The 13850-nt window shown below is 37.8% G+C and overlaps 1 protein-coding gene across 11 annotated transcripts in view; it reads right to left on the minus strand.

The window, feature by feature from the left end:
• LOC132141605 (autism susceptibility gene 2 protein homolog) overlaps window positions 1-13850 on the minus strand; it is a 261214-nt gene that overhangs the window by 199856 nt on the left and 47508 nt on the right. For all 11 annotated transcript variants that reach the window (XM_059551281.1, XM_059551283.1, XM_059551282.1 and 8 more), the window contains exon 2: window positions 7187-7384. In XM_059551281.1, coding sequence (XP_059407264.1) covers window positions 7187-7384 — 198 coding nt within the window. The remainder of the gene's footprint in view (window positions 1-7186; window positions 7385-13850) is intronic.

The following is a 13850-nucleotide window of genomic DNA, read 5'->3' on the forward strand; positions in this document are numbered from 1 at the left end:
TCAATGCTGCCGAGTGCTGGCGGGGGAGCAGGCAGGTCGCCCTCATTCGCTGAGCGAGGAACAAGTACAGTGAGCCCTCGGCCTCCGAAGACCAGACGTGTCAGAGGAGCGATGACATGAGAGACGATTCCTCGCTCTATTAGCACCATCACCGGCCAAAGCAGATCCATAGACAACGGTGAATGACATTACCTATTTTACATGGAAATTCAACTTGCATTGAATTTGCATTGAGAAAAGAAGAAATAATGATTGGATCTGCTGAAGACAGAGCTGGAAGGATGGAGAGCTTGGTGTTAAAGCACTTAAACTATACATATATACAGACTAGCATTTCGATTTTCGTTGTTGAAAGAAGTCTCTAACGCTCACCAAAGCTACATTTTTAAAATACAGAATACTTGGAACATTTTGCAATTGATATGACCCGTTTCTATTTTATCATACTTTAAACATTGTATTTCTGTGATGCGCAACTGAATTTTCAGCATCATTACTCCAGTCTTCAGAGTCACTCGATCCTTTAGAAAAATGTTCTGCTCAAGAAGAATTTCTTATTATTATCAATGATGAAAAAACATGTGGTGCTTAATATTTTTTGGAGAAAAAATGTGATTTATATACATAATGTAACCATAATACATTGCTCCAGGATTCTTTAATACATAGAAAAGCCCCTGCCATTTATTTTTAATTATCCCATAGTGGCCCGCTCTCAACAATTATCAACAATAATATCATGGTCAATAAAACTAAATGCATTTGAATTATGATGACAAGGTGTATAAAACGGTAACAAATGACTCAAAACTCATAAAATACCTGTTTATTTCTGTCAGTCTTTGATGTCATTGCTATAGATTGCATGTATCTTAAACTCAAATTTTACTGGAGAATGTGAAGTGGTCTTATTCATAAATCTGTTGAAAGCCAAGTAGCTTTTTTTTTTTAAACCAGAGATTGCTAAAGTAGAAGAACTCACTTTAACAGTAAACAGTGTTTAATTTAGTCCTATTTACATACTGAATATTGACATACCTGTTTGATGAAACATTATATGGTACACTGTTTATATCCATTTATTTCTTTAAATATCTGTCTTGTAAAAAACTCACTGTAGCTTTCATATAATGCTTCATGATAAATGCATATCAAGTGTGTTTTGAAACCTTCCTGCATGTACTGTATAATACAAAATTTAGACACTTTTGTACTACCCTAAACCATCACCACAGACGAAAGCTGTGTTTGGAAGGCAGCTTGTGATTTGGAATGTGCACAGATCACACAAACACTCATGTGCTACACACACACACACACACACAAACGCGCAAAACAGAAAAGGGTCACCTTTAAACAAGCCAGCATCTAAAAACTCAAACTTAACAGTGACAGACCCTAAGAGAGCCGCAAAACAAGACAACAAATCTATTCAGTGATCTCCTGGCATGAACGACACACACACACACAGACTGATTAACACATGCAGCTCAACACACACACATCCATGCATCCATCCACTCACACATATCCAACATGTCGCCTTCGCCTCAGATGAGGTCTTACCACATATTTAACACTTTAACCCGAATCTATATCCCTTCCTCCCACTTCCTCCTCCCGTCTGGCAATCGTGCCGCCACACACGCCGCTTCTTGCTCTCTCGGTAATCAGCTTAGCTGCAGCCTGCTCGCTTGGCCGCCATTGCTAGTTGGACAAAACCACAATGCGAAGCTCCCACCAGAGCTGGGCCTAACCTTCCAGCATTCACAGTATGCCAAGGGGCCTTCGTCACCGCCTTGGTCCCATCTGGGGTCTCTTTCCCCTGGGACAGAAGCAGTGATACGCCCCCTCTGCCCGGTGAACCTCCAGGGAGCTCTGGAGCTATTGTTTGTGGGCTATCAGTCTGCGGCCCTTTTGTTCGGCAAATGACAGATGCCACATTGTTTGACATGTACACGACACACTTCGGAGGCTGGCGAGAGGGGAGGAGATAGAGGATGGGAAGAAAAGAGAAGGGGAGGAGAGAGGGAAAGGGCAGGGCAGTTGTCAAAGCAGCCGTAATCCCCTTCAGCCCATCTTTTGTCCCTGGAGCTCATAAAAGTGACATCACACTTAGGTCTGGATGACAAACGACAATGCGTTACATGAACACACACCTTTACAATTTCGCCTCACTGAATCTACATTTCTATGCACATTGAAGAAAAAAATTGCAATTTAACATTTATCTAAAACTGCATTCTGATTAGTTTTTCTGAAGACAACGTGTGCATGTTGACTAGCTGAAGTGCTAGATTTCCTTATGCCTACAACACAAAAGGACACCACCATTTCCTGCTTCTGCAGTACACTGATTCCTAACGTGAAGACACAGTGCCCCCTAGTGGCCTAAAAACACTACCAGACCCTTAAAAGACTGAAAGATGTTCATATACTAACCTTCCCCCACATTTCACATATGCACTTCCTGTCCTCAGCAGCAGGGCGCAGTGGTGTACAACACACACACACACTGGCCAAAAGCACACACTAAGCAAAACATAGAAGTCTCTAGTAAAGAACAGACAGAAGGTGCTGATGGTTTGGCATTTCTGTGTTATGTAAGTGTGGGCTGTAGGTTGACCCCAGATCAGTGCTTATGAGCAGGTTAAGCTTCATGGAATGAGTTTAATCTGATTGGTTTAAAGTGATAATCATCTTAAATGCAACTGAAAGCAGCTTTACTAGGTCAAAGGCACACAACTCAGAAGGAACGTAAAACCTTAAGACACACACACAAAAGCTGGCTGGTAACCCAGTCTGTCAGAGCGGGTCTCACAACACTGTCGGTTTTCTTACCCCTAAGTGGGCCTGTCAAAACAAACATAACAATGACAAAAGAGCAGAGAGAGAGAGAGAGAGAGATAGAAAAAGCGAGAGAGAGAGAGAGAGAGAGAGAGAGAGAGAGAGAGAGAGAGAGAGAGATACAGAGCAGAGACAGAGCAGAGAGAGAGAGAGAGAGAGAGAGAGAGAGAGCGCGCGAGAGAGAGAGAGCGCGAGAGAGAGAGAGCGAGAGAGAGAGAGCGCGAGAGAGAGAGCGAGAGCAGAGACAGAGAGAGAGAGAGACAGAGACAGAGACAGAGCAGAGAGAGAGAGAGAGAGAGAGAGACAGAGAGAGAGAGACAGAGCAGAGACAGAGAGAGAGAGAGAGAGAGAGAGAGAGAGAGAGAGAGAGAGAGAGAGAGAGAGAGAGAGAGAGAGAGACAAGGTTTTTTAAAACAATTGTAAATAAATGTAATAATTCTATTATTTTTATTCTATTAATAATTTAATTTCTATGTAATAAATTTTTTTGATCAATTATAGTTCTTGTTAAACACAGTACACGTGCTCCAGCTTGTGTACTTCTGTATCTTCACAAGTCTTCAAATGTTGCACTTTGCATTTTAAACAGTATTGGCTACAAATAGAAAGTATTGCTTTCTCATTTCTAAGTGTACAGTATGTGTGTGTGTAATATTTTCTATACACAGCCTACAGTACATACATACATGTATATGCAATATGTATGTGCATATACATGCATATTAATAAAATAGTTCAAATTAGTTTTAAATTATAATGGTACATTTAATTTTTCTACACACTTTAATAAAGTGAGGCGACACGGAATTCAACACAGATGAGAAGAGACAGACTCATAGTCTTTACAATGGCAGGCACTATACAGAGGTCCTATATCACATATTTATATCTCTATCCCTCGTCCTGGTTTTCATTCTTGTCACAAATTAAATCTAGTGCTATCCATGCTATTTTTTCCCCACTATAATACACATATAGAAACACCAAGTCTCAGTTCAGCATAACACACATGCATCAAAACTGCTAAAGGAATCGAAGTGTAAAGAACAGGACGAAAGTGCACTCAGCATGCCAACCCTAACCTCTTTATTCAGCGGTTCATCTACAGACAACTTTTCACACTTCGGTCTTCTGCATTTCTCAGTGCTCGTTCTGTTGCATAACTATGAGAAATCATCTCATATCAGACTGAGCAATGCACAGTACTTCAAATATGCAGACTTCTCCTTTCTCAGACTCCATCCGTCATAGTTTCTGGTTAGTGAATACAGGCCGGGCGGCTAATTCACAACCTTGCAAGTGCTGCCCTGAGCAAACCCCTATCGTCAGACATCTGAGCCTGGGCGAAATTACAGCTCGCCCTTTCAGTCTCTCAGCTGCTATTAGACAAAGTTAGCGTTTGAAGAATATGTCACATTCTGTAGGGCATAAATTGTACAGGGGGCTGTGTGAATATTAAACCAATCTCGGCTTAAAAGGCCAGAAATGCCTTGAGTAAGCAATCCAGGAGAACGAGCTAATCAACCTGGTACAAAAATCGGTCCCAAATATGGGAGCTGTGCATTGCTGTGTGTGCATTCAAGGTTATTCTCAATTTTCTGTGCACTACTCTGTCAATAGTAATGTGCAGTAAGTGAAGTATCCGTCAAGCTCAAATGAAGCAGGGCAACCGTGTGTTTCTCTCTTTAAAGTTTGAGAGGCATTGATTCACGTTTGTTTCAGCCTCAGATCACAATACGCTAGACGTTTTCGTAAAATAACTATTGAGTGTCTTCATGCACTATTCAATATCTACATTCAAATCAATGAACTGAGAAAATATGCATATATATATATATATATAAAATAAAATACTACTGCACCTGAATAAAGAGTTTTTCACGTCCAGCCTTCACACACAATTACATATCACTCATAAATGATTAAATACAAAATTAATAATAGTTATTAAGATTGATGTGGTTTGAATATCATCAGAATATCAATGTGCATAATTATGCATGCGGTGTATTATGCCTTGTTTTCAGAGATTGCATCTTTAATATCTCATGCAGTGTTGCTTCACATCTTGTTCAATATGTTTTATTTAATTGTATAAAAAAACACCACTCATTAAGAATAAGATATTCAGAAATCCTTCTATCAGCAATTATTCATTTTTTTTAATAACAAGGCCTGAGAAAAACTAGTTAAAGTTGGGGAAAACATATAATTCAGTCATATTGCAAGCTAAGTGTGCCATTATGTTGCACAATTAATGTTTTTTTTTTTTTTTTTTTTTTGAAAGAATCAACCTACAAATGGCTTACTTACTGTATATATGTCTCTGCAGCAAAGAAAAATGACACACTTTAGCTTTAAGAAGATTGTGTAATGTTACACACTTGTATCTAATCTGATTTGCCCTTTAGCTGGTGCTTTTGTAACTCAAGCAGAAGCTTCCAGTAATTACAGAGAGGACAGAGTAACTCGAGGTTAAGTGTCTAAGACTCAATGGCAATACTTCACAGATCACCGAGAGAAAAAGTTAATATTTAAATGCTTTGATGAATCTGCGTTTAAGTGTGATCACGGGCTGTTCTGAGACAGAAATCAAGCCGAGCTGTGCATCAAAAGCCCTGACACGCTGATCAGAGACATGCTGTGTGTGTCCCTCTGCATCTCACAACACACAGTCCAGATGGCAGCTTTGTGGAGAGCCTTCCGCTCTGCAATTACAGCGATATGAAAGTGGGTTTCTATTTTCCCCATTATTTCTGATCAGAGAGGGAAACGGAGCTGCCAGCGGGTGTATGAGTGTCTGATAGACGCCCACATGGGCTAGAACACCCTGCATTTAAACACGCTGCCAGTGAACGCACAAAGGCCTGTGATCAGACAGAGACCCCACCTGGAGAGAAGATGCTTTATATGCATTGGGCTGCAGTGATGGAGAAGTCTTCATGGGGAGGGGAATCAGACGGCTCTGGGAGGACACATGTGCTTTAACTCTGGCCTGGTAATATATAAATAAATCTCTCCTCCAGGTGTCAGAAAGCTGTCCTTCTAGAAAACTCTGTATGAGTGGCAGAAGACAGAGTAAGGAAGGAAAGAAGATCATGGGTTGGAGTTCCCACCAGGGGTGTAGTTCCCACTATAACTACACGTTCAGAAAGTGTGTCAAGGACAATTTGAGCAGACAGAATGACTGCTAGACAAAAATAAAAAAAAACAGTAAGGCAGACAGCTCGACATATACACACAGATTGTTTACCACATAGATTTGAAAAATGGTTTGACTAAGATGATCAAACCTAAAGAACCAAACAATGCATACATGAGAAGTGAATTCTGTTCAAAATGAAAACAATACGAAGACACAATTAGAGATAAAAAGACCAAAAGTGATCTCAAGAAACAGAACTTTCAATAAATCACAATCAGTTCTGGGATATGTGAAATAATCTGAGCACAACGAAACCACATGACTTACCAATACAAGACGGAAATTTTTGAATGAAATATTTTGAAAATGTACTGTATATGAAGAAATCCCACCAAAACAACTACATGAACATCATAATAAGATCAAACAAAGTCTACAAACGTGTGAAAACAATTGAAAATAATCAAAACCCGCTTGTCTTTCCAATTACACAAGAATAATAATAAAAAATAAATAAATAAATAAATAAAAACAGCATTCTAGGTGCAATGCTGAAACACAGCACACCTGAGCTTCAGAGAGCTTTGCTCAAATTATTCAACTTTGTGCTTGGGCTGTTTGTCTGACATCTGGAGCCAAGAACTTGTTATCCCAATTCACAAGAGTGGAGATCAACTGGGGAAGTTATTTAGCAGTAAAACTGTAAAATTCCCTTGGTCTCGAACCGAGACCAAGTCAGACTGGCTTCCTTTCTAATCACAGAACTACAAACCACAATTGCACCCTACACACCCAATCAATAAACACATAAAACAGACCAAAAATAGAAAAAATATTTGCATGCTTTGTTGATTGAGTGACATTTTCTGATCCCATTTTCTCCGTTTCAAACCTCCTCCTCCTGTTCTGTCTGTAGTATGACTAACAAGAAAAGCTACAAATAAACCAAAACAAGGAAGAGAGAAAATGGATACAGGAAGCCAGAGATGGTTATATTTGTTCTTCTTGGTCATTAACAGCATGCTGTGTGACTTAACCACAGCTCTAGACCAGTGATCTGTCAGACGCTGATGTACTGCGCTCACATTCATATGCAACACTCAGGAACAGGTATAAGATCACGAGGGTTTTGAGCGCCGCTGCTCTCGTCCATCAAGCTATCACTTAACCTGCAGAAAGAGATGAGAGACTCACTCGTTTGCTCTTCTTGGAGTACGTGTTCTTCAGCAGACGATCTTTCACCCGCTCCTGATCTCGCCCCATGCTGATGGCCAGACTGCCGAAGCCGTTCTCGTCTATGTCAGGGGTCACGTTCTCCTCGTCCTCCTCCTGTTGTTTGACTACAACCTCCTCCCATTTCTTCTTTTCCATTTTAACCAAAATATTCTTGTTCTGACGGGGGAAAAGAACAGGACAGAATGAGAGATTTTATCCACTTACTCTGCAGGTGAGAGGTTCACGATATCAGTTCAGTTACTGTAAAACACGTGTATACTCACACAACGTCAAATACCTTCGAAAGAATAGGAAGAAGAGAGAAAAAAGGAAGAGACGAGAGAACGGATAGGAGTGGGAGAAAAAGCACAAAGTAGCAGAAAGGTAAGAAAAATGGGAAGAGGAAAAATAAATGGAAAAGAAAGAAAGGGATTGGAGTTGACAGAGGTGGAAAGGAGTAGGAAGGAAAGGAAAGGAAAGAGAGAGAAAGCAAAATAGAGGAAAGGATGAACAAGAAGGAAAGAAACGAGAGGAAGAAAAGAAAATGTTTGGAAGGAGGAGGAAATGAACAGTAGAAGAGTAAGCAGAAAGGAAAGGATGAAAAGGAAGCAGAAGAGGAAAACAAAAAGTAAATGAAGAGAAAAAGGGGGAAATCAAGAAAAGAAAATGGAAAGGATTGGAAAAAGAAACAAGAAAAAGCAAAACATAGAGTTCCTATAGACCTGCATCTGTTTCATGCATGATAATCATAGGGTGACTCTTCCAGTAAAAGTCTGATATCATTCTCTGTTTCTTCTCAATTATTGTGTGATTAAAACAAAACCCGACAAGAAAATCAACCAGCAAAACACAGTACAGCTCTGAAAACATGACCTTGCCTGTTTAAATGAACTTCAGCTCTTTACAGTTGGACAAACACACTGGTTCACAAAGGCCAACTTGCATCAAGTCAAAAAGCACTGCAAGATATCAAAACAAATCAAATGAAACATTCCAGGAGTAAGACTCTGTGTGTACTCTATACACTATTGGTTAAAGATTCTGAATCAAACAAGAGTTTTAACATTCTATACTTCCATATTGTTTACACTGAAACATCAGCAATTGAAACTGAATAAATTCAAAAACAAATAGAATTAATGATTTAGGTTTTAGATAACCAGAACATGCACTTCTGTCCTTATCTCGGCCTCTGTAGGTTAATATTATTCACCAGGACATGCAATTCAATCAGGCTATTTTTTTTTTATTTATTTTTTTTTTTTTACAGTCTCCTTTATCAGACTCCGCACATCCAGAGGACATAACGCCTGAAATAGGAAAGCTTGGAGATCTGGGTGGTATGGCACTATACATATAACAATAAAAATATGTTTATATTACAGTAAACTTTTACATAGTTATAGGTGGGCAGGGCTACTTTGCTATTTACCCTTGCGAAGTAATGCCAACGCACAAGGATTAAATTATTATTTACTTATGAATAATCTTATAGTTTGGTTTCCATCCATTAATTAAAAAAAATAATAATAATAATAATAATAATAAATTGAATGAAATAAAGTAAATTAATTCAAACAAAACCATTCTTTAAAAAATTATATATATATTATAAAATATATATATATAAAATATTTAATTTACTGGAATATCCAGTGATGAAGATGATAATAATAATAATATTTAAATAGGCAAAGTATAAAACCATTTTCCCATTGAAATACCAAGAAAAATGACTATAACTTTGTTTGTATCAGTTCAGTTAGTCACACTTCAGTTAGCGCTAATGATGATGGGAAAAGGAAAGGGTTTATTCCATTCTCATCCTCATCAAGAAACATGTCTTAAGATCTGGCAACCAGCTGACGCTCACTACCCACTGTTCCTCATTATTAACTACTGAAGCCAACATAACATAAAAAACAACAAACACATGCATTACAAGAGCGTGTGAGCGTGATACTGTTACAAGCACTTGAAATCAGCAGGGAATTACACTGTAACAGAGTATAAAATCTCTTAAAAAAAGAGCTATAACTGAAAGAATAATGAATAAGCCTGTCCTAAAGAATATATATCAGTAGTTTAGAGGAATTAACCTAATCTGCCTTTTAGCAGCCACAGCAGGAGATGCCAAAGAGATGAAGTATTGATCAAATGACACACTGGCTTCCTCTGAATAAAAGAGAAGACCACGATGGACAGAACGTGTGTTCAGGTCTTTTATTAGCAGTTTTAGATGTTTTAAGAATGTGGTTGTGGTGGCTTCATGGGAAATAATAATTTTATCCTCATTTGTGTGCAACATACACAGACTTTACTCAAATAAGCATTAGAGCGCAATTTGATAAAAGCGCTGATGTGAGGGGGAACTTCTGCGGGAGATTTACTTACAATGTGCACATTAAAGAACACAGATGCAACATCTCATTTCCATAATGACAAGTGCAAACTACTGCCTGCTCCAAGACACGCTTTATGAATTATTCAAGTCTTCAGTGTCACATGATCCTTCACTGCTCAAGAAACTGCTGGACTTATTATAATCAATATTGAAAACACTTGTGTAGCCTAATATTTGTATATAATGAATCCTGACATGTTTATTTCAGGACCAAGTTCAAAAGAACATTATTTGTAGAAAAAAAAGTGTGTGTGTGTGTGTGTGTGTGTGAGTGTCTATATATAAATGTAATTACTACTGGTTGTATATGAAATGTACATCCTGTCATCATTCTCTCTTTCTGTAGTAGTCATGAAGTAGTAAATGCATTACATTAATTGCTGTGCTTTGAGAAGACATGATGCAAGTGGCTGTTTAGATACAGCTCATTTGAGAAAAGCATCATCACAGTTCGTCTTACAACAAAGATGAAGAAGATCTCATTTGTATGACATCTGAGTTTTTCTCTGTGCCGTTGTGAATGAACTTTGCATCATCATAATTGCGCTAAATTTAAGCCAGAGCATAAAAACCAATGTTCAGAAAATGTTCTGCTTGAAGGAAAACTGTTCAAAGTGTTTTTTGATACAAGCAATAAATCACATGACTGGTACTTCACAGTGCCTTAACTCTGCAATTTATCGGCTCTATTGTTACACTCGTCCTCAAAAAGCCGTCATAACAGCTACGAGAGCCCTTCATCACATCACTAATGCATTCCCAAAGAGTTCAGTGAAGTCAGAGCTGATATTTTGGCTAATGTGGCATAAAGACGTCGCAGCTGAATGTCTGTCGTTTGACAAAGAATCAAGCTTTGATTCAGTAAGTCGACAGGGCTTCATCAGTGGAACACCTACACAAGAATCTGACACTTCCTGCGCTCGGCGTAAGGGAGAAACAGTATGTCATGTACAATTCACGTTTCAGCATTTCCACCAGCTTTCCTACATGCAGCCATCAGCTACTGATCTGTGCCTCCTCAGCTATCCAGGGCAGAAAGACAGAGAGAGAGAGAGATGAATAGTGAATGGCTGTTGGAAAAAGACACAGACTTATTTAAAAAGGAGTGCAAGAATCTCTCCAAGTCCTACACCTCCAGAATTCCTCCGGCTAAAACCGTTGCCAATGACTTCCTAAAGAAATCCCACAAAGTCATGTTTTACAACCGGGAAATATCTCGAGGAAATATGTGACCCTGGACCACTAAACCAGTCGTGTGTGTCAATTTATCAAAATTGAGATTTATACATCATCTAAAAGCTGAATAAATCATCTCTCCATTGATGTATGGTTTATTAGGATCAGTCAATATTTGGCTGAGATGCAACTATTAGAAAATCTGGAATCTGAGGGTAAAAAAAATCTAAATACTGAGAAAATCACCTTTAAAGTTGTTCAAACGAAGTTCTTAGCAATGTATATTACTAATCAAAAATTAGGTTTTGATATATTTACGGTAGTAAATTCACTAAATATCTTAATAGAACATGATCTTTATTTATTTTTGGCATAAAAGAAAAATCTATAATTTTGATCTATACAATGTATTTTTGGCTGTTGCTACAAATACACCCCAGAGACTTCAGACTGCTTTTGTGCTCCCGGGTCACATATGGTTCTGTTCAAGATTGTATCTTATTTTAAAGACGACATAAAGAAGATTTAATGTGCAGTGAAAACAGCCGTTCTTAACTTGAGTTACAGAGTTGAACAAATCTAAACTTTAGCATGTAACTTGAAAGATACCTCAAACTGTGTGGTCAGATGAGGAGAAATTAACTAATACTTTACTGAAAACCAGTCGAGAGAACTTCAAAGAGGAAGACAAGCCAGAAAATGTCATTTTATTACCATTGAATATTTGATTCTTAGTGGTCTATGTAATTATTTAATAAGTTTACTTAACTACAACTATTCACTTACAGAGACAAAAATTTACTAGTTCAGTGTTTAACAAGGAAGTTCAAATTCATGCTCTGCCTGGTAAAAAAATGTTATGGTCCCAAAGCCAAAATATGTAACTTATTTAGCACCATATTCTGGTTAGTAAACACACAAACAGCTTCAACACACGCTAAAGATGCAGGAACTATATACCGTGCAAGTTCACTTTCTCATTTAACAGATCTCTGTTTATAAATCATTTAAAAATTACAATGTGTTTTTATGCTATTTAAGGGATTTTCTGCTAGATGTGCACTAACTGCCGTTGCTTTGGTGCCAAAACTGAGAGAGAGAGAGAAAGAGAGAGAGATCTGTCACCGCAATCCAGAAATATTTATCCGTGCTCGGAGGGCACAGAGGCTGTAGATTTAAGTGTGTATGGTGAGCTGTTTATGCACAGGCTCAGATCGGTGGGATAAATCACTAGTGAGCAGAGTTAAATTGCATTGATTTAGCAGTGTGTGTTCAACACTGTGCTGGCAGTCTGTGCAAATGAATGGAGTTGCCAGCTCGTGCACATGGACACGCATGAGATCATACACACACACACACACACACACACACACACACACACACACACACACACAATCTTTAATTAAATCACATTGAAAGCACAATTTACAGTGTCTTACACAGGCAAAATCTCTCTGAACCGTAGAGGTCTGCAAGCAGAGAAGCAACTGTGTGCTCAGCTAAATATACCTACAAGTGATACATAAATAACCCACAGGCTTTATGTGCTAGAACTAAGTATGAAACAGAAGTATGAGACACAAAAAAGCAATTAGCACTTTCTGGCAGTAAGCATGTTTCTCAGGGGTTAAAGTGGACAGGGCTGTCAAAGAGGGCTGTCAACTGACTACACATAATAAACTGTATGATATGCCGATTAATTAATCAACTTAATCACATAATTGCACGCATCAATATTTGCTGAGAAATGCATCCATCTGATTAGAGGCTGGGAATAACAGTACCAGGAAGAAAAGAAAAAAAATAACCTAAAGTTGCTTACTGCTTTTCCATGTTTGAAGCAAGAACAGTATAATTACATCAGTATTGCAATTAAGATTTTTATTTTCATTATATCCACACACACACACACACACACACACACACACACACACACTACTACAAATCTACTAAAAAGTGGCTTTGGAAGTCCAGAGCTTTATGTCTGCTGAATATCACTAAAGCTATCATTGTATTTGATTTACATATAGAAATCAATAAAACTGCACTTAACTAACATCAACTTGACAGCCCTAATATGATTTTTTTTATGATTTAAGGTTTATTCACAACTAGTGTGATGCAATTATGACAAATAATAATAAAGTGGTCATCCAATATATTGTCCAGGCCAATATTTGGGATTTTTATTTATCAGCATTGGCTGATTTCTGTTTGGCCAACATGTCAGTAGACAACACACAGGATTTTTATTCTGACAGTTCTGCTTTCATATTTTTACATTGTGTGATATTATTATATTGCTTTATAGGAGTCATTAGCCACTTTGCTCTCGAAGATATCAGCATTTAAAAAAATGCACGTTGGTCAACCACTAATGAGCACATAAATGTTTCATTCCAATGGCAATATTCCAATCAAATAAATCAATCAATATTTTTTTTTAATATATATATATATATATATATATATATATATATATATATATATATATATATATATATATATATATATATATATATATATATATATATATATATATATATATATATATATATATATATATATATATATATATATTAGGGCTTAACAACACAAACTGCTTGTAAATAAATACATTCATTTAATAATCAAGTGAAACAGATCTCTTTGTTTGTCATTATATTGTGAACTGGACAATTTTTCCAGATTTTTGTGCCACACTTATGGACTCGGTGTGAATGAACTTTCAAAACAGCAGAGAGAAGTGAATGTTGTTCAGGTCTCTGAGGTTTGTCTCATTAGTAAATCAAGCTGCTCAGAAGACAGCACCAAGGAGTTCTGTCTGTTCCTCTCTCTTTACCTGAATCTGCACCTCTCTGTGTAAGTGACCGAGCTAGAGGCTGGTTGTTCCAAGTCATTAAAACACATCCACAGACCCAAAAAAGGCCCAGAGTTTTGGCTCATTACTTGGATTCCCCATGGATCTCTGCAGGAGAATCTCCATCTTAAAACACTAGCTCCATTCGGGCCCAGTGGCCTGACTCTCCCTGTCTCATCTGCCGATTCCACTGAATCAGCTCC

This window comes from Carassius carassius, chromosome 5 (assembly GCF_963082965.1).
Source record: "Carassius carassius chromosome 5, fCarCar2.1, whole genome shotgun sequence".
Lineage (NCBI taxonomy): Eukaryota > Metazoa > Chordata > Actinopteri > Cypriniformes > Cyprinidae > Carassius > Carassius carassius.